General features: G+C 50.0%; 1 protein-coding gene across 1 annotated transcript in view; it reads right to left on the minus strand.

The window, feature by feature from the left end:
* Dscaml1 (DS cell adhesion molecule like 1) overlaps positions 1–19,593 on the minus strand; it is a 318,012-nt gene that overhangs the window by 279,491 nt on the left and 18,928 nt on the right. Inside the window, exon 3 of the mRNA XM_078047071.1 lies at positions 18,167–18,313. Within this exon, the coding sequence (XP_077903197.1) occupies positions 18,167–18,313 (147 nt within the window). The remainder of the gene's footprint in view (positions 1–18,166; positions 18,314–19,593) is intronic.

Genomic DNA, 19,593 nt, shown 5'->3' on the forward strand with positions numbered 1-19,593 from the left:
TGAGAGAAGAGAGGGTTTCAGGAAGAACTTTCCTGATGGAATGAGGCGGCTCCCTCCTGGTTGAGGTGATACAGAGAAACGACACTAGCAAAAACCACCACCACCACCACCAACAACAAAAAACGTTCTACCCGTATCTCATTTTATAGTGGAGGGAGTTTTGTGGTAAGTAACCTGCCTGATGTGAGACCTGGGGGAGACTACGTCCACCCTGCATCCTGGACCTTGTCCACTCTCCTCCACACCAGAGCTCCCTGCCCTGAAGATTCCCCTCTGCTCAGAAATTCCACGCAGACAGCATCTTCTCTTGATTGTAATCAAATGGCAAAGTCAAGTCCGAAATGCAAAGTGAGCTATTTTAAAGGGTTCCTGGTTAAAACAGGAAATTCTCACCTTTCCTTTGAACGGAGTCACAAAATCAGACCACCAATTGTCCACACCCACGGGAGACCTCTGGGGGCTGGGGTTGGCACCGTGGAAACAAAGGAGCACCTGGCCCGAGAGTGGGGACTGTATCCCCCGCCCCATCCATCATTGAGAGGAAACTTTGCACCTGCTCCCAGCTCACGGTGACCACAGCCACCAGCTTGTCTGGTGTTCCTGCCACACCCCCTTCTACCCAGAGCAAACGTCCTTGGTCCTGGAAGAGGAAAGCCCTGCTCAGGTAAAGCCATCCCAGGAGAGGAGGAGATGGAAGCTTGGAATGGTGAGTTTTCTCACTACTAAATGTGTTAGTCCACGTCGGCAGACTCACGAGGTTGTGCGGAGGACTGGAAGACCCTCGACTACCCCCACCTGCTGTAGGAGGGTTAATCTGGGAAAAGAAAAAAGTGGTGGAAGACCCTTTACTGGAGGCACAGAGGTGGGGCTGGCTGTCCCCTTTCAGAATTGGGGACAGGGATGCCTTTCTGTGATCCATGTCTTGTGGTCTCCCGAAAACCTTTCAAGAAGCTCTGCAGGAGGCAGGTCTATGTGAAGGTGGGACTTACGTGAAAATCAGGAAGGACACCGAGTCCACCTCTGGTCAGCATTAGGGCAGAGACGGGGAAGCATCCCCCAAACACAGATAAAGGACAAAATTCGACAGTGGTGGGAAGTTAGAGCATGTCACCACTCTGAGACCATCCTGGGGACGTGCTGACGTCTTGGGAAAGACATGGATGTTTCCAAGGATGTGCATTTAAGATTAGAGCCAATGTTTGTGGCCCTTAGGGGCACAGCCCATCTTTATGCCAGCTGGGTTATCGAGGGCTGGTATCATTCTTAAGTCATGAATGGGAAAGTGGAGAAATTTAGGGCAAGGGCCCAAGCCCGTCTAAGAGCCAGTGCTCCGAGGAACCAACAGCGTGAGGTGTAGCTGGTGAAAAGCCTGAGCCCAGGTGGAGCTGGGCGGAACAGCATGGTCAGGAGGGGCTGAGCGTCTTGCGTACCAGCTGCGGTTTGGGCCTGGGTTTTGAGAAACATCTGAACAAACTGGGCCATTGTGGAGGTGGCACCAGGATAAGATAAGATCGTGTAAAATCAAAGAAGAGGTCGTTCCAGAGACGGGCTTGCCTTCTCCAGGAGGATGGGACACTGACAGAGGGCAGAAGAGAGAGTGAGCACTGTCCTCCTGCAACTGTTGGGTGCAGAGGGAAGGAAGGAAACTTCTATACAAGTCCAGGGGCAGGGAGCAGGGAGCAGGCTGGAGGAGGGCCAAAGGGGGGAATTTCACAAAAGTGGATTTTAGTCCCACAGAAGGAAGAACTTCATAAAAGGGGGGCTTCCTAAAAGGCAGAAGTGGCCCCTACTTTGTGAGGTACCTATGGTTAAATATGACTTTGTGGTTTTCAAAGCCACGGCGTATCAATTCTTCTCAAACGACATGAACACTTTTTAAAAAGAAACCAGAAATCATCCTTAATTCTACTCCCTAGAGACAACCATGATAATCACTAATAGCCTGCAAGTACTTCTTTCTAGATATCCATCTATGAGATATATGTAAACATTTATATATATCGACCAATTGGAATCCTACTATATATATATAAAATGCATTTTTCCACTTAGCATCATGTTATGGTATTTTTCTCAAGTAGTAATATATTGAAAATATTTCATTGTATTGTGCCATTAGTTATTTAGGAGTTTATTTTTTTTTTCACTATTGAAAAGAGCATTGGGTTGTTTCTTATGGATCCAACCCTAAGGAAATGGGTATTCAAGGCTTCAGATCCATACTGTCCAGTTGCTCTCCGAGAGGTCATACCAGAGTCTCCTTGGAGCAGCAGTGTGTCACCCAGCAAGACACATGCTTGCCAACATCACTCCAAGGTTTTCCCAAAAAGAAGTCTCCTCCATTTAAGATGATCTTTGATGTGCCACTTTTCAGAAACATGTCTGTTATATGCCTACATGTGATAAATGAGGTGCATGATAAACACGACAAAATTGTGTGTGTGTGCATATATACACACATACACTGATCTGCACACTAATTTTGTCCCCTTCGTAAACTCTGACAATCCACCCAGACCCTAGAGGCTCTCAATACAAATCCACCCTGTTGAGAGAGAGATGGGCTCCCTCATCCAGAGTAGGATGCTTCTGGAGAGCTGGGTCCCAGATCCAGCATGGTCACAAAAGACCTCTGTATAGAATCTCCAGGGGGTTGGGCTCCCTGATTTCCAAGGCCCCTTCTGGACCTGGCAAACTAATTCCACCATCTGCATGTGCCACCTGGGAACTTAGGTATGTACGAGGGAGGGGGGAATAAAGGAAGACTGGGGACAGGGGAGATCATTGTTTCAGGATAAATTGGAATAAAACTAGGTGCTTTTAAGAGCCAAAGCAAGAAGGCAGCAGGTGGTGATCCCTGCCGGCCTGGCCTCTGCCAGGGAGACCCTCCATTCCACAGGCCCAGGACAGGCTCTCCAGGGAGCTGGGGGTGGGGCAGGAGATCAGCTTTCTCTCTCAGGTTTCCCTGTGTGCTGACCTGGGCTCCCAGCTTTCTCTTGTAATTTGAACTGAAACTAGGAGTTCTCAATGGGGGCAATTATATGGGGCCTCTCCCGGTCACTCAACCCCGATCACCTTTTCCTACCCAGCTGGCCACTCCTGTAAATGGCTGACCCGCTGACCAATATCCCTGGGGTCAGAAGGACAGAGGGCAGCCAAGACTCTCCTGAGCTCTTCCAGGGAGAGCAGCAGAATGAGAAGGCCACACAGCCCCATAAATACTCCTGGTATTCTTAATTTTCGGTGGCCTCATGCTGGGTCTCCAGACTCTCATTAAACCAGGAAACAGATTACAGTAGGTCCCGAGGCAGATGCATTTCTTTTCCTCTCATATTTATACCACTTTTAATTGTTGTTATTTAACAACTATTGAACACCAACCCTGTTCTAGGTGGCCCAGAAGAGGGGGCAGGAAGTAGGTCCCCAGGAGGGTACAGCGGGGATGCCAGATGTGCACCGGCCCCTCCCCAGCTCCACCAAGGCATGCTCCGCAGGATCCACCCCCATCTCAGTCCCCTCCCTGCGCTCCCATCCCCCAAGCCTGGCATCCCGCAGCGGGACCCAAAGCCCCCCTCTGCACACTGTGTTGAAATGGCTTCTTTTTCTTATGAAATATATCATGCATGTAGAAAAGCATAAAAATAATGTGAAAAGGGCTATGTTTCTTTTGGCTGTATTTTCTTCAGATCCTTTTTTTAGGAGAAACAGTTTAAAAAATAAGACATTCTGAAAACAGTTGTATTTCCCTCCAGAGCCCATCACCTCCTCCTCAGAGGTAAGCATTACCCCGAATATGGTGTTTATCATTGCCCCGTGTGTTGTTCTTCTGCCACATATGTATGTACCAGAAACAATACAGAGGACCGGTTTGCATGTTTTCAAACTTTATACAAATGGTGCCATAATGCACGCCTCCTTCTGCAATTTGCTTTTTCCATTTCACGTTTTCCTCGTAACGTGTCCAGGCTGATTTGTAAAGCTCCAGTTCAGGCATTTCCCCTGCAGTGTAATATTTCACAGTATGAACAGAGCAGATTTAATTTATCCATATTGGTTTCCAATTTCTTTTGCCATCCTAAATGTGACGGTGGTGAGTATTCCTGTCCACATCTCTTTGTGCACACGTGTGAGAGTTTCTTGAAGGAATACACATATGGGAGCTCTTTCCTTCATTTGTCTGTCTTCCCTGCAGGGCACAGACCTGTCACCATGACCCCAGTTCCCAGAATGATGTAGGCACATGGCTCATGGCTTAGTCAAGTTTGTTAAAATGCACCGAGCACCCAAGGGACCTAAGGGCTCATCTGCTCTGGCCCCTTCACTTGCAGATGAAGAAACTGACGTCCAGAGAGACACGAGAACATTACTTGGTGACGGAGCTGGACTTAGAAAGCCCCTGCCCGCTTCCGACCTTCCTCATCTTCCGGGTGCATACTCAGGAAAGCTAGTGACTATTTAGGAAATGATCCAAAGAGAGAGGGAAGAGGCAGAGAGAGGCATAAGGAGGTCATACCTGAACACCTGGCCTCATACCTGGACACTTATCCAATAAGCAGAAGCCACACACCTGAACCAAGCCCTCAGGCTTCACACCCAAGACTGGACCCCAGCCTCCAGATGAGGACTCATAGACCAAGGCCTGAGAGGGGACACCCAGCCCCCATATTGAGGCCTGAAGGACTGAGACTTCTATCAGGTCTGACATCTGCCTTTCATGGTTTTCCTTCCTCCTCCTGCAGACAGTCCAGGCCAGCAGAAGATCCTGGAGCCAAGGCCCCAGCCATCCAGATAGTACAGCCTAGTGTGACGAGTGGCTCTGAGGCCAGATGATTTGGGACTGAATCCCAACTCTACTTGTTGTTAGTGGTGTGACCTTGGGTAAGTGACTTTACCTCTGTGTTTCTTTTGTTTCATCTTTGAGATGAGGATGATGATAATTTCACCTACCTTATGATACTGAGAATTATTTGTATAAAGCAATTCATGCAGTGCCTGGCACGATCAGGTTTTTAATTACTCCCCACCCATTCCATATGACAGCTCCACGCAGCACCACCTCGTCTCCCACCCTGACACTACTGCCTGGCCTTGGGCAAGGCTTCTCTCTGAGTCTCCGTCTCCTGATCTGAAATGACAATGACAGTATGTTACCTTGAGCATAAAATGTGACCAAACAACCCCAAAGGGCTTTGACAGGTGCTCTCATCAAATCGACATGGAATAGTAGGGCTATTGTTTTGTTTAGCCAGTTCTGACCTGCTGGTAGCCAAGTGTTTTCCTGTTTATTGGGGGCTCCGAACCACAGGAAGCAAATAATATATTCCCTCTTGAAAATGTGAGGCTATATCTGTGACAGGCCTGGCACAGTGCCAGGCTCCCAGAGGCTAAAGAAATGCTTCCCCTGGAGCCTGCACCTGTCTTCAGGAAGACTGTATTCATGTGAGTCTAGAAGGAATTGGAGAGGTAGCAGAGTCACGTCCCCAGGCCTCTGTGTGCTCATCTGTAAATGGGGACAATTGTCTCCATGCTACGCAGAATCACTACAAGAATCAAACCGATCGCACATGAAACTGCTGTTGACTGGAAACTCATAATACAAATTTAACTCACTATTAAAGGTTAAGGGTCCCTTCTCTGAAATGCTTGGGACTAAAAGTATCTCAGATCTTTTTTTTTTTTTTCAGATTTTGGGATATTTACATATATATAAAGAGATCCGTTGGGCTAGGACCCAAGTCTAAACATGAATTTCATTTATGTTCATCTACACTTTACACACATAGCCGGAAAGTCATTTTATACAATATTTTCAGCCTAGCTGCATTTTGACGGCAACCTGGCATCAGAAGTTAGGTGTGAAATTTCCTACTAGTGGCATCACGGCCATGCCCAACAAGTTTTGGATTCTGGAACAGTTTAGAGTTTGGGATTAAGGATGCTCAACCTGAATGTGAAAGGTAAGGGGCTATTCCGTTCACCCTAGATCTTCACATTGCTTCAACTCTGGGTAGGACCTGGTGGAAGACTTCCCTCCAGCCGCTCCCACATTCACCAGCAGTGCCCTGTGTTGTGGAACAGCAGCCCTGGGAAGGGGACAGGAGGACAATGGGCGTGTGGGGTGTATGACAGAGGTTGTTCTCTGGCCCACCTGCATGGAGGATGCCCAATGATCATCCCTGGGAAGTTCAAGGGCAGACATGGACTCCAGCAGGCGAGGTCCTGGTCCTGGATGATCTCTACTTTCCTGGAAACATCCCTGGCCATTGAAGGCCACCCCCTAAAATTCCCTGCAGACCATTCCAATGGCTCCGCATTACCCTTTAATCACCCACAGCTCCTGCGGCAGGTTATACCCCTCCCTAAATGTATCCACAGTTCCAGTCAAATCAGGCTGCTTCCCCCCAGAGTGAGCCATTGCTCTGGGCTCTCCGGGAGTTCACTCCCATGGTCTCCTTTACCTGGACCACAGATGCTTGCTGGACACAGGAGCCTTTAACAAGTACAGAGGCTGGGTCTCACCCTAGGGGTCCTCATTTGATGGTTCCAGGAATGGGCCTGGACAATGGTATTCTTCAAAGTTCCCCAAGTCATTCTAAATTTGAGAATTGTCTCTTCTCGAACACTCTGCCCTGCAGGAGCTCAGCCACCCAATGCACCCATTCTCTAAGACCCATGGGAGATGCTGCTTCCTACAAGGCACTTCTGCAAAGCACTCAAGAGGGGCCCTAGTCCTAAGAACACCTTTCCAGCCTCCTCCTCACACTCTGGCTCATGTTGAGGTCAGCTGAATCTCAAGCTCCTCTTGCCTGTGAGGCTGCAATCCCCTCAAAAGGAGGCACGGTGTCCCCTGCTTATTTCCATGCCACCCTTTCTATGCTTAATAGGCCTCATTAAAGAGTTGATTCAAGGTTGTCCATAAAATTCAAAGCACCTAATCCCCCCTCAATCTTGCCCAGAAGATAAAATGGGCAACGGGGAGCTGCCCTCCTTGACCAGGAGAAAAGGCCAAGACCTGACACAGCCCTGGGCTCACCACACACACCCCCTGAGCCAGACACTCCACAGAACTCTTGCCCCTAGACACAGAGCTGAGTGTGCTGGGGTCTACACACTCACCACAGGTAGAAAAGCCCGAGCGTAGGTGTGAGCGTAAATGCATATGTGTACGTATTCAATGTGTATCATTTACATCATGCAGACTATTTATACACGAGCACGCATATCTATTTTAATTTAAATGAGTTTCTTTGGTGTGTAGGAAGAGGAATTTCTCCAAATCCCTCGGGGTCCTCAAGCAAAGACCCTTGGGAATCACTGTCTATATAACAGAGCATCTTGCGCACAGTAAATGCTTAAAAACATTTGTTAATTTAAATAATGAAGTAAAAAAATCCAATCAACTGATGGTTGCCTATGCCAACACGGCCATTTAGATAGATTTAGGGGATGAAGTCAATGCAAGCTGTGGCACGGCTTGGCTACCGCCTGGTGTAGACCAGTAGATGTGAGTTTGTGCCCCACTCCTGGGGGTACAACGGCATCCCCAGCCATGCCTATGAAAAACAGCTTTCCTGTGCCTGGGTCAATAATGTGGGCTCTGGAACATTCTAGAGGCAAGTCCTTTCCCTTTTTGCATCCCATCTTGGGGGCAGAGAAGAAAGTCCCTAGCCATGGTGTTCTCAGAAAGAAAATCTGTACTTCACAAAGTCCCAGAGAGCCCACCAGTCCACCAGGGGATGAAGCTCCCCCTCACCTGGCCGGCACCACTGCCTGAGCAGAAGCTAAACTGGGAGCCCCAGACTGTGCCCCTGCCCCACGCCAGCCCCACCACTACCCCTGCTGCCATTCACTTTGTTTCAACCATTTGTCTTCTTAGCTGACTCTCCAGGGTTCTGGCAGATGCTATGCTCTAAGACAGGGATATTCAGAATACTCTGAGCCCCAATTTGCTCTGCTGCTGCAGTGAAGGGAGGAGTCTCGGAGAGGAAACATCTCCAGCTCAGCAGCCTTCATCCAAGCTCACGACCTGCCTGCCCTCACACTGGAACGCAGGAGGACGGTGCCTGGCTCCAGTCAGCTTGGCCTTCCATCCCAAAGGTGGGCCTGGATAGCTAGGCACAGCAGATCTCAGGACACAGCAGACACCAGGGGGACCACCGACGCGGAGCCTCATGCCAGAGGTCAAGCCTTGACCGTGCACAGTGACCCAAAGTGCTTCCTGCCTGTGCCTCACTACAAGGTCCAGTCTCACCTCCTACCCTATGTCTACAGCCCTGAAGCTCATGTGACCCTTGTGTAGGGACAGCAGCATTCCTCCTCCTAAATGCTCACATCTGTACGTTCACACCTCTACGCTCACTGCTCAGGAGACTGTCCAAGCCACCAGGAGATGACTAACCCTGGGTAAGTGGTGGGTGTGTGTCCACCAGGCACCAGCAAGAACTGAAAGCTACATACAGAGAATCTGTATGAAGAAAAACAGATCCACACAGAAAAATGTGTACTATTCATGGAAACTGTGTTTTACCTACATAGAAGAAAGTCTGTAATTTCTACTCCTCACAGCTGAGGATAGCAAGGCTCTATGAGGTTCAAGTACTTATCCAGGTGCTATGGCCACTAAGAATCACGGTGTAGATTTGAGCTGAGTGCAGTGGCACATGCCTGTAATCCCAGCGGCTTGGGAGGCTGAGGCAGGGGGATCCTGAGTTCAAAGCCAGCCTCAGCAATTTAGCAAGGCCCTAAGCAACTCAGCAAGACCCTGTCTCGAAATAAAATAAAATAAATAAAATAAAAAAGGGCTGGGGATATGGCCCAGTGGTTAAGCGCCCCTGGGCTCAATCCTTGGTGCTAAAAACAGACCACAAACAAAGATTTGAACCCAAGCCTCCAAGAACCCAAAGTCCACATTCTTTGTCCTACAACTTCACTCCATCATAGAAGAGGCTGCAAGCAAGCCTTGCTGACCTGGGCCCTGACAGGAGCATACGGTGGCTTCGTTCCTGCAGCCAGAGAACCAGGCATAATCCATTCTCCCCTTCCTTTTCATTCATCCTGTTACCACCTAATCTAAAGGATCAGTCATCATCCTACCTAAGCCTTCCTCTGGGCATTTGGCAAACATTGTCTGCATGCCTACTGTGCGCTGGCACACAGTGAGGCTCGCAGCATTATGGACCCAGACCACCCAGTCCACTGCACCACAGCTCAGGCCTCCGTGCTGAACCTCAGCCCATCTCCACGCGGCTGCAGCTCTGGCTCTGGCATCTCATTGATACGCCACAGAGTTCAAAATCACAGGCTTGGCAGGAAGTGCCATCTATACATAGCTCTACCATTCTGTAAGCACCGTTGGCTTCTTCTGAATAAATGCTACCCTACATTAAATGCCAGAATTCGGCAAGCCATGCTGCATGTTTGCAACGAGATTGAGAACTAAAGGCAAGATTGATTCTGATGTGAACACCAGCAAAGCAAATGGGTTTTTGAAAACCCTATAATTTCCCTGCAACCCTTGACTTCACTAAACACACATTTTTAGACTACAGCACAGTTAGGTAGACATTAAACAAAAATGAGGTAGTCTAATGATGATTTATGTGTAGGATAACCTTCTATAAAGAATTCCACTCTGATTTCAGGGTAACTTACAGAGGTGCCAACTTAACCAAACAATGCCGCTTGCTCCGTGTCCACTGTCGAGGCGTGATCCCGGGGCAGAGCGTTTGCCTGCAATTGTCTTAAATCTGCTGAAATTCACCCAGTGGGTGCTCTGGAAATGCAGCGCCTGCCATGAACTAAATGGAAAAGCAAAACATGACACATGCACATGCCGCCAGAGGCACCTGCGAACACGAGGCATTTCTGCTTGACTGAGGAGCCTGGCGGATGGTTCTGGAACCAAGCGACTGGCGTGCAACTGCAGAGCAGCCCACCCGCCAAGATACTGAAGAGGGTCCTGGGAACTGCGGGCGGGCACGCCAGGCGGGGCCTCGAGAGCTCCTGGGATGAGGCATCCAAACCGCAGTTCTGTGCACCCCTGCCCAGCTGCACAACTCTGCAGGCCCCTCCATCCCCCAAGCCTTGGGTTCTCTGTTAAGATACTGTGAATCCGAGTCTCCCACAGGTACAACTGGGGGGAGTCAATAAGATGAGGCCCAAGACCAGAGAGTAGCTCACAGACAAAAGGTGACACAGGGCCAGCTTGGGTGACCTGGGAGCTGAAGTCAATCCTCCCTGGTCATGGACTGTGGCCTTGGGCAGGTGGTGACCTCTCTGTACGATAGGCCTCTCATCTTCAAAATGGGGGTAATAATAGCACCTGCCATAGAGGACATGTGTGAAGATTTAACAGAATGAACCAGAAAAAGCACTTATCACACGAGACCTCAATAACTGATCATTTCTTTTCTTCCTAAGTGTTACTATCACTAAGACTTTCTTTTCGGTGTGGGCCATCCAACCAGAGGGAGAATTCCCTTGCTGCTGCCAAGCGTGTCCTTTGAATCTTTAACCTGGAGAGTGCACTTAAAGGCAAGATTCTTTCTCTGCCCTTGGAGGAAGACAACAAGACCGCGATGGTCCCATGCCCCTTTCCCCAGCAAAGCAAACAAAGAACAACAGCAGCATTGAGAGCCAGCTGCCTTTGTGAGGGAAACAGCGATCATTGGAAGTCCCCAGGACGTCAGCCTGAAGTCACTGTCACAGGGAAAGAGCTTGGGAATTGGGGACAAAAGCTCTGGCTACAATCCAGGTTCTTGCCTCTTGGAAGTTGTGTGACCTGAAGCAAACCTCTTGGCCTCTCTGATCCCATTTTCTTTATGCCTCTGGCTTACCCATGCTCTTCCTCCAGCCCAGCACCCAAGAAGAGAAGCATAGGTGAGAGAAGATGTCTCTGGAAAGACAGGGCTATGTGGGTGGGGCCTGAGATTGGACAGCCCCTTTATGCTGGGTGGATAATTTTCTTGAGGCATTTTGTCTATTCCTTCTGCATCTGAGAATTTAAGTCTCCCAGAGGCCTAATTTTTAACTCAAGGATCCCGTGTTCAATAGGTTTCACTATCCCATTTTATAGATGGACAGACTGAGGTTTTGGAACTAGCTTTCTTAAGATCAGCAATTAAGATTAGCAAACTTCACAGCCCGTCATCTTCCCACCACATCCCACTACATCATTTGTGAACTGTCTGCTCATAACTGTTACCCAATTTTCTGTCCAGTTGTTCATTTTTTTCTTGTTAATTTTCTTTTTATTCCATATTCTGGATGTCAGTTCTCTGTGCAGCAACAGAGTCTTCGAGAGCACAGAACAATGGAGTCCAAATGCAAAAGTTTAAATTGTGGCTCTGCTACTTACTAACTGTAAGCTATTTACTGAGCTTCTCTGTGCCTCAGTTTGTGTATCTGTAAAACGGGAACATAACAGACCTCTTGTCTTCAGATTGCTGTCAAGATTAAATGAGCTGAATGTGATAAAATGCTTAGAACAGCCTGGAAACCAGTAAATGTTCCATAAATATGAGCTATTATCATGTTGTCTTCCCCTCACTCCTGCCCAAATTAGACAGGACCTTCACGAGCCAAATGGCCTGGTCTTCTTTCCAGATTTCTCTCTCCCCACTCAGTCCAGCACGCCCCAGGCCCACCCCACCCTCCTGGCCTGCAGACCTTTGTTTGTACCGTTGCCTCCGCCCCCAGTGCTCTCTCTGCTCTCTTGGCCTAGGGATGCATCCTAGGGCCTTGTGTCCTGCCCTCAGAAAGAATCCCTGCCTCTGTGTATCATCCTCCTCCTAGGGACACATTGTGGCCCCTGAGGGAAGAAACAGGAAGCAGAGATGGTTACCTGGGGTCCATTGCAGGGCCCGATGCTATAGCTGGCACCCCACAGGGCCCAGACTCTGTCTGCCCCATCAATTTCATATTCGCCCAGGCTGACCATCCCAGCCCCTTTCCTCCATGCCCCCAAAGAGCTGAGAATTGACACCTCCAATTAGGTACATAAATCAGGGAGTATCCCAAGAGGAACCCACAGCAGCTCAGCCTGATGGAGATGAAGGAGGCGAAGGACCACCAGGCGTAAGTCCCCGTGATGCCACCCTTTGCTCCCCGCCTCCTCCCTCCATACCACAGCGCAGCTGAGGAGACTCGGCTTCGCCTTCTCCTGCGAGCGCTGGAGGGGAGAGGGCCCAGAGAGAAATGTTCATCCTGCCCTGATGATGACGGGCTCCTGTCTGGGGGTATCACAGGGTTTAACTTATTACAGGACAAAATACGATTAGTGTCTTGAGCCAGAACTGATAAAGTCGGGAGTGAGTTTAGAAAGGATCCCCTAGGAGGAGGTTAATCTGGGTGATTTTTAAATCCATTCTTAGCAGAAATCAGGGAAGACATCATAGAAATAGTGGTATTTGAATGAGACTTTGAAAGAGGGGTAGGGTTTAGACAGACAAAGAAGAGGAAAAGCTGTTAGTAGTAAAAAATAAAATAAAATAAAATAAAGTCCTTTGTGAGTGGTTAAAATCCTGTGTACTGAGACTGCATGGGGGAGGTGCTGCAGGACAGTCTGGGTCTGGGCACAGAGGGGACTGGGCTGTGTCACCTCTAGGATGCTCTCTGGCTCTGACTGTCCCTGAGTCCATACCCTCACACATAGTCTATCCGTGCTCCAAACTGGGCACCACCTCATCCCTTGTCCCTGTCCCCCATTCCTCCGCCCCCACCCAAGTTGGTGAAGGTAGACACAAGGGATCCAAAGTGACCTTTGGATCAGCCGGAGCCAAATGGAATTAGCAAGTTGAACTTGCATTCCAAAGCCAAAGCAGTATCCTAGTTGCCTGCTGCATTGGGATCAGCCATCCCTGACCATCAGAGCTGATGACACAGGCTGAATCCTCCATGTCCCATCAGGACATTCTCTGTCTCTTGCTGAACCAAAATGGAGCCAGTGTCTGCTGCTGCCTTCCTATTACAATGGTTGTTTTGTCCACTGATGTTTTTAAAATATTTTTTTAGTTGTTGATGGACTTTATTTTATTTATTTATATGTGGTACTGAGATTTGATCCCAGGGCCTCACACATGCTAGACAAGCGCTCTACCACTGAGCCACCACCCCAACCCCAGCTCATGTCCACTGATTTTTTAAGCTGGAGATCTGTGGTCATTCAGAAAAGCTAAAGCCTCTGGTCACCACCCATGACCAGAGGTCAGCGCAAGGGCTAGGACACATTTTTGTCTCCAGGTAAAGAGAGGCCATTCTCCTGGGTGGAAACCTATGGATAAACCGCCTCTGGAAAGGCACAGGAAATAGAGGAAGCCAGAGAACCCCAGCTCAAATCCAGGCCACATCCCTATTAGCTGTGTGGCCTTGGGTAAGATGCTTAACTTCCCTGGGCCTCGATATCCTCATTTATAAATTGGAAAACAAAATACAACAAAAAACATTATCTCTCTTAAAGGGTGATTTTGAGGATTAGAAATAATATATGTAAAACGCCTAACCCAAAAGAGAGCTCTATACATGATAGGCATTATCATTAATCTCGTTTTTATTATTACTCTGTGACAGTGCTATGCTGGTCCTAGGGATAAAATAATGAGAAAAGCATAATCATACACCCTTCTGCACACACAAACAGAAATAATGGCCTGTGACGCAAGACAGAAGGAAATAAATGCTCCAGGAAGAGAACCACAGGAGCAGTAATGTCAGGAGTCACACTGGAGGAGGCTCAGGTCAGACACATAGGCACCACATTCATGGGACAAAGGAGAGGCGGCGTGTCAATAAGGAGAGAAGGGATCAGAGTGGAACAGGCAGAAGAAATGGTGGGGACAAATGCAAACTGGGATGGAAACCCATGGAAAGCCCTGGGCTCCTGTTACTGTGGGAACAGTCACTAGAGAGGTGCAGAAATTCTAGTGGGCTCATGAGACTCTCCTTCACCTCCTGAGGTGGGCTGTGGGGCATGACAGAGAAGCACTGCCTGATGGGAATCCTTGAAGTGGGGATCTTTCCAGAAAGTCCCCCCCTGCTTGCCCCTGCTTCTCCCCCATCTAAGACTCCTATGCACACAGGCCAGGGGCTCCTCCAGGCTTGCCTTCCAGAGCAGCAGTGGACACATCTGGCCTGCATCTGAGCGGTGTCCAAAACTCCCCACTGGGGCCAAGAGAGCCAGTCAGGATGCTGGGGAAGAGCATGCTGGGAAACTCCCACAAGGAGCCCGCATCGATATAATCAGGTCTGGTGGAAATTAAAAGCTATTAGGAACAGGGCCGGATTTATCTTTATATCCAATAACATGCATTGTAATGGTGATCATGCAGATGGGAAATTAAACCACATCTCGGCTTCACTGGAGGCCTTAATTTTAATTTATGTTTGTGCACAGCCCTCAGCCCTCTCCTGCCCACCCCGCCCCGCCCGCTCTGTAAGCAGGCTCACCTCAAGACCAAGTCCTTCAGGAGAGACTTTGGTTGGAGTATGGGGGTCAAAGGTGAGAGGCGGTGCTTTCCACACACCTTTTAACTAGTCAAGGGAGGGGAAGGAGGAGGAGGTGGGTGGAGGGTGTGTAATAGGTGGCTCCTGGAAAGACAGGACCTTGGGCTGTCTCTTCAACCTCTGGAGGCCCTGGGAAAACAGCCAAAAAGCCAGTGAGCCTGGCTCCAGGGCAGCTGTGGACAGGCGGGAAGGCCAACCGGTGAACAGAGACTCAACTCACAGCGCTTGTTTAGATCCCACACACCCTCAGAAAGAGATCCCGGGGGGCCTGGCTCCCACCCCCAGGGTCCTGCAGCAGCCTAGGCCCCACCTCCCAGGGCACCTGCTCCCCCCTAGGGGTTGCTTCCTGGTGCCCTGATTGTCTCACATCAGCCTCCCCAGTTTCTCCTCCTGCTTTCCAGCTCCTGCTCCTTTTGGACCTCATGTCTGTGGAGCAGCCCAGCCCAGCCCTGCAGGTCCAGAAGTCAAAGTCAGTACAGGTGCCTGCTCCAGGAGCCGACCCTGAAGCTCAGAGGGGAGTAGCTCGGGCTCCTCCATCCCCTAGGGCAACTAATCATCAATGTCTCCCCACCCCCCACCATGAGCAGCTGCCGTGCAGCCTCTCCACACACACACACACACACACACACACACACACACACACACAATGCACATATACTAGGTATAGTGTGAATATGGATAGCAGAAAAATTCTATTTGTATATAAAAAAAAATCATACTATTTGCATTTTTCCAAAATCGAAGCATACGGCGTGTGGGCCTGAGTTCTGGTTCCTCACCTACAATGCCCAGAGGAAACACAACCCCATTCTCTCTGGTTTTCATGGATTCCTCTAGGACCAGGTTAGTTAGGATTTACATGCTTTGGGAAGACTGTCCCTGGATCTAATGCATAGCAGTAGAAGGATCTAGAATAATTATGGATGGGGCTGGAGAGCTGGGCAGGGGAGAAAGACTCTCCAAGACCAAAGGGAAGAAAGGGGTTCTATGGAACCAAAGTTTAACACAGTCCTGCAGATTAGCATCAAGGCCACTTCCCTGGTAATTATGCCCTTCGGGGCCACCAGTCCAGTCTTGACATCAAAGACAGCCCTGAAGCGCCAACTACAAGGGCTGCCTGGGGGAGCCCCCGCCTCCAGCTCCTCGCAGCCAGCCTTCCTTCTCCCTCCCTGCTCTGGCCTTCTTACTACCCCATGCCGACCACTCCCATCCTCATTTCCATGCTTCAGTCTAGGCTGCTTCCAGAATCCTTCAGAATTCTCCTAACAACCTGGTTATCCACCCACGGGTCACAGAGTGAGCATCTGCCCTGAGCATCCACCCTGAGCATGGAAGGCAGAGCGTGAAGACCCAGGCTACGTGGGTAAGACCAACCCTCTTCCCGCTCTTGGGAAACACAGAGTTGTGGGGGACACGGACTCCACTACATGGTAGGAACACACATCACAACAGGAGCCAGCGAGAACAGGAGAATGCCACCTGCTACCTAATAATCATAGCCACCACCCGGCACATCCCGAGGACATGCCAGGCAGCGTTCCGAACCCTGTACCTGTATTAGCTCATTTCATTCTTACATCGACCCTGTGACACCATTTACAATCAAGGATGAGTCCCCCAGGCCGTAAGTGAGTTGCCCAGCCAGCAAGCAATGGAGTGAGTTTCAATCCCAGACACTGGTCTTAGATTCTAGGCTTTTCATCACGACCCTGGACTCGATTCTACCAACCCTTCCCTGAAAAATCCACATTGTTTTTTTTTTCCCCTTCCTGACTCAAAGCCCTCACAGTGAACTCCTCTGTGGTACCCGAGTAGCACTTTACTGGATACCTCTGTGTGGGTGCAGGGAGGCACTTCTCTCTGGGGTAAGTGTATAGGCCGAAAAAACAGACCTGGGTTTAACGCACCCTCTGTTTACCAGACACGTGACCAGAAGAAGCTGCTTTACTTCTTCGAGACTCAGTTTCCTCTCCTGTAAGGTGGACAAGGCTAAAATACAGATCAAATATGAAAGTTTCTTTACCTGGTGCCTGGCAGATAATAAGCACTCACATTTTTTTTAATATAATATAATAACAGTTATGTTTTTGTTGTGTATAATATTAGTCCGTAAATTCAAGTGTCTGATACCACATCTCTTTACATTCTTTAAAAAACTGAAACATGGAGAGATGTCCTGAGATTCAAGTTCCCTCTGGTCCCCACCAGCCCACTGTCACTACCCACACGGTCCCTTTGGGTCTTCTGCTATGCACCTCATGCCTCACTGAAACGCAAGAATGTTGGCCTCGGTCCCAGACCCAGAAGAACCCTGCACAACCACCCCATGGGGTCCAACTGCTTCTTCCATCTACATCCTGAGCAGCCACAATACCACCCTGACCCTGGCATTCCCAACTCCTGTTTGTCCCTTGCCTTCAAAAGCTCTTCCCCCAACAGAACACGTATCCTAGATTTTCTTAATAGCTTATGGTTTTGCAAAAGGTAGGAAGAGCAGCTATGTTCAAGTGGTTTTGGACCCCTGTCTTGCGACCGCCAGCTCTGACAGGATATAATGGCAGGGCTTGGAACTGAGGGAAAGAAAAAGTACTGAGAGCGAAACACAAATCCATGCTTCAAAAAAAAATCATCCTTCCACATTTCTGCAAACACACCTCAGCATTGTGCCATCCTAACCATGCAAAGGACCCTCCAGGAGCCGCCAGGCAATGCTGAGGCCCAGGACACACTCCTGAGGTGGCCATTCAGTAGATGTGGGTTGGGTTGAGCGCTGGTGCTCCTAAAGAGCCCTGCAGGGATTCGAACGCAGCAGAATGAAGCAGCGCTGCTTTAAAGGGCTCATGCAGAGAAGGCTCCTCTTCCAGACTAACCTTGAAGAAGAGGAACCATGTCATACAAATGGCTGGGGGAACCTTAGTGCGGATGGGGCACCCAGAACCCATTTTGTAGGAAGGAAGACAAAGGTCCCTGGTAGAGAAAGGAGAAGCCCTGCCGTGTGCAAGGACGAGTGAGTGCTGGGAAAGTCCCACAGTCCTGTAACTGGAGACTTGAAGGTAGATTAAGGACTTGAGGTATTTCCTGTTGAAGGGACAATCATGCCAAGTGGGAAAAGGAGCAGATTTGACAAGGGGCTTGCAACCACAGCAGCGCAATGAGATGAGCCTCCAACACAACAGTCTCTACCGGGTCTCCTAGTAGCAGCCAGCAGAGGGGCCAGCCAGGATTCTGATGGCGTCTTAGCCCATTCATGGGTGGAAAAAGGTCCTGTGGGCATGCTTCCTCTGCCCTGGCCATTCCATGCAGGAACACAGACCACACATCAGCCTCCAACCCTGCCCCTCCTGCCTTCTTTTGCAGATAAGCCTGACAGCTGCCTCCCATCTCTCAGGGCAAGGTCAGCAGAGCCCCAGTGGCCAGGAAGATGGAAGCCCCACTCCTGTGAGCGAGTAGGACCTGCCCAGTGTCTGCTGGAACCGTCACACACACAGCAGAGGCCCCTGGCACCTGAGTCTCCACATAGAGAAGGACCAGACACTTGCTTGCTGACGCGCTATCAGAACAAAACCAAATCACTCACCACGTCAAGGGTTAGCTCAACGACCAGCTCAGACACTGCCCCCGACCAGGCAGCCACAGGGCGGCCCCACCACCCACGATCGCTTCTTACCTGGGATGATGGAAACTGTGTCTTTCTCCCAAGACACAACGCTAACGTATTCCTGCACTGAAGAGGGGATGAGGCACTTGAAGACGGCCACGTTTCCACGCATTGACCTTTGATCCTCCACCCTGACGGTGTAGGGTTCCCTGAAAACTGCAGTGAGATGGGAGCAGGGGGGAGAAGAGTGTCACCAGGATGTGTCACCTCCCTGGGCTTCCCCAGCCTTCTCCTCTCCTCCTCCTTCCCGCCTCCTGCTTACCCAGCCCAGAAGTTCCTGCCATGACCTTGTTCCTGCCTGAGCAGCACCTTGGTCCACTTCCTCTCTGCCCCACAGGGCAGCTGTTCTTGCTAATTTGGAAATAGCCACCTCCCTCTGCAGGACCGCAACTCCAGATTTTGACCTTTCCCCTTGTGAGTTTTAGCAAACCCTACTGGATGGCAGAGGCCTTGAGGTTAGCATCTCAGTCTGCACTGATGTTGCAGTCAACAGGGACAGGTGTGGGTCATAGGAAAACAAGGGAGAATTCCCCCTGGCATGACATACCAGCTTGCTGACATTATTCCTGGACCCAAGGTGGCATTTGTTTTGGGCAAAGTGACCAGTATTTGCCAAAATAAAACCATGATCTAAAATAAAATAAAGCCAAAACAGATGATCTAACGACAGCATGAGACCACTCTAGAGTGAAAGGCATCCTTGGAAATGTAACCAAGATACAGAACATTCTGGAAGGGTTTGGTTGTGTATAATTCACAGTGGGAGAGACTATCTGAAACTGGAATTCTGTTTGAGAATGCAGAGCCCCAAAGATGGGCTCACTGTCTCCAAGATTCTTGGCAATGAAGCCTCCCTGTGGCTTCTCCACCTTCTGCCACTACCTGCACCCTCCAGCACACCCCTGCGCCCAGCCTTGGCCTTGCCTTCAGAACCATCCCTTGTCCATTCCTGCCTTGCTCCTAGGGCTGCTTCCTGGCCACTGTCACCTGCAGTCACTCACGTGTTCGGTTCTGCAGGTGGACTGACCTGGCCTTACAGATGGGACTGAGGATCCAGCCTCTGCCCTGTCCTCTGTGGGGCCTCTCCCAGGCACTCACTTGATCCTTCTGCCCTCTTCTCTGCCAAGCAGAGCTGGAACGTCCAGAGCCCCACTGCCTACCGACCTTGTCCCTCAGCAGGCACCTGGGCAGCCTGCCCCTCTCCTCTCCTTGCCATGGTTGCCAGGCGACACTAAAGGCCCTGGCAGCCCCCCGGCTGTGCACCTGCAGCCTCTGTGGCGTCATCAGGAGCCTCTTAATTGGTTATATTTCCAGTGGGTCCAGCCCTCCTTGGCCTTCCCTGGCGTCCATTCTTCCCTTCCTCCCTGCTATGGCTGTGATGGGGAAGGGATGGGGGTGGAGGCGAGGAGGGAGGAGAGGTACTGCTGGCTGAGGTA

Source organism: Ictidomys tridecemlineatus, chromosome 4, assembly GCF_052094955.1.
Source record: "Ictidomys tridecemlineatus isolate mIctTri1 chromosome 4, mIctTri1.hap1, whole genome shotgun sequence".
Lineage (NCBI taxonomy): Eukaryota > Metazoa > Chordata > Mammalia > Rodentia > Sciuridae > Ictidomys > Ictidomys tridecemlineatus.